Source organism: Triticum urartu, chromosome 7A, assembly GCF_056163025.1.
Source record: "Triticum urartu cultivar PI428250 chromosome 7A, HENAU_Tu73, whole genome shotgun sequence".
NCBI classification, from domain to species: Eukaryota; Viridiplantae; Streptophyta; class Magnoliopsida; order Poales; family Poaceae; genus Triticum; species Triticum urartu.
Window position 1 is genome coordinate 85,734,597 of NC_141879.1, and position 1,968 is coordinate 85,736,564.

The 1,968-nt window shown below is 52.2% G+C and overlaps 1 protein-coding gene across 1 annotated transcript; it reads right to left on the bottom strand.

Moving 5' to 3' along the window:
* Window positions 1-243: 243 nt before the first annotated feature.
* Window positions 244-1,665, bottom strand: LOC147958071 (uncharacterized). Its single transcript, XM_087531939.1, has one exon. It carries the CDS (start codon window positions 1,663-1,665, stop codon window positions 244-246), a length of 1,422 nt encoding a protein of 473 aa, XP_087388065.1.
* Window positions 1,666-1,968: the final 303 nt, after the last annotated feature.

Here is a 1,968-nt window from a genome sequence, read left to right on the forward strand (position 1 = left end):
GGCTTTTCTGACGCGCGCTACTACTAAGTAGCAGTAGCGCTCTGTTCTAACCAGCCCTACTGCTATACACCTGTGTATAAGGATTTTCCTAGTAGTGAGAGGGAAGAAAAGTAAGCTAGGTGATGAGTAACCATGCCAACATTAGCAACATCCAGTACAAAATAATTAATACACAGAGAGATGAAATAGACAAGTGAGATGCAAATTAATTAATAGTACATGTAAATGAGATTAGAACAGGTTTTAGTAGAAGTGACAAGGGAGAAAAGACCGCGGAAGACGGCACCATTGCATGACCATGTCAGCATCTTTGCCGCAGTGATCTTCTCCTCGGGTATATTGAAACGTCGAAACTATCTTATGTGTGATGATATCGATAACCACCACCGAAACATCATCAATCTCGTTCTTCTTCCTCGGCTCGGAGATGAGGAAGTGCACAAGATGCGGCTTGTCCATACTCACAAGAGGGAATGTGGTCATGGCGTGGTCGGGCATAAGCCTCTTCTGACGGGCGTTAAGATACCATAGATCTTCTGAATCAATGAGCGCATCCCTGTGCCACCTGTGATCTGTTGTGCAGAAAGTATGGCATGCGATTTTGTAAAAAGAACTGACTCTGATCTGGCCACAGCAGACACCGACACTACGGACCACGTCGACGAACTTAAGCTGCTCGTTGCCCCTTGCGCCGGTGACACACATGCTGCGGTACTGCTCGAGTAATTGGTCGGTTGGTGATAAAGTCTTGGGACGGTTGTCGATGGGCAGTCGGATGTACGAGATGCTGCTGCTGCTTTCTGCTACTATTCCTGCTAGAGGAGGTGGTGCATACCGGAGGATGCCTCCTTGGTGGTAATCAAACCAGCATATGGATTTGCCAAATGTGACAGCACCATCGGCTGACCAACCCTTGAGGTCAAAGAATTCCTCCTCGGCATGCTGGATCGGCAGCTCCAGGACCTCCCACTCGCCCTCAGCAACGCCATCATCATCGTCATCTTGAGTGTTGGTGTTGGATTTGGAAGAAGAAGAGGGCAGACGGGAGCGGAACACACATAGCTCAGCTCCCATCTTGGGGTCGCTGCCCGGAGTATGCACGAACTTGGCCAGCTGCACCACCGCAAACTCGCCCTCGTCGCCATCACTAGCACCAGGAAGTGAAACAATACCGATCGTGTTCTGATGAAACCAGCGCTCCATAGTCACCTCCGACTCCCCGTATGGTAGCACTATGGATTGGGTGCACGCCGGGAGCCTTCTGAGCAGCGAATTGTCCCCGGCGGAGGAGGCGGCTTTGAAGACGAAGTAGTCCTGCGCGTAATCATTATCGCCAGTCCCTGTGGGGGAGGTGATCCTGAGTAGGAGGAGACCTCGGTGGGCCGTGAGGAGTTCGGCTGACCTACCATTACCATCATCAGGCTCCTCCGGCGGACTGAGCGGCCACTGCACGTAGAGGCGGGAGAGCATGGGTGGGGCGGCGGCGAGCAAGGCGACGTTGAAGATTTCCCCCACAGAGGTGAGGGACTGAGCTCTCATGTGCGTGGCCTCGGCGTCCGGGAAAAGCTCGTCGTCCCGGCGGAAGACGAAGCGATCTAGCATCACCCATGAGATGTCTGCAACCGGACAGTCACCGTGGTTGCCGCCGCCTGCAGATCGATACATGGCCGTGGATCCGCGCAGATGAATTCTCGGCGTATCTAGCGTGTTGAGACGGAAGTCTATTCAGATATGAACGTCCCTTGATTTGGAGCCTTGGAGGCTGTGGGAAGTGGTATCTGCCTAGTGTATATGTATGCACAAAGCTGCCGACCCATGGATCACGTAGATGCTTCGAGTCCGAACCGGACTCAGCTTATTACACCTTGCCTAAACACACACGAACTAGTACTCCTGAACGCCTGGATTAGTCTAGGACACGAACTACTACTACCACACGACATGCAAGCGTATTCCAAATTTCCAATA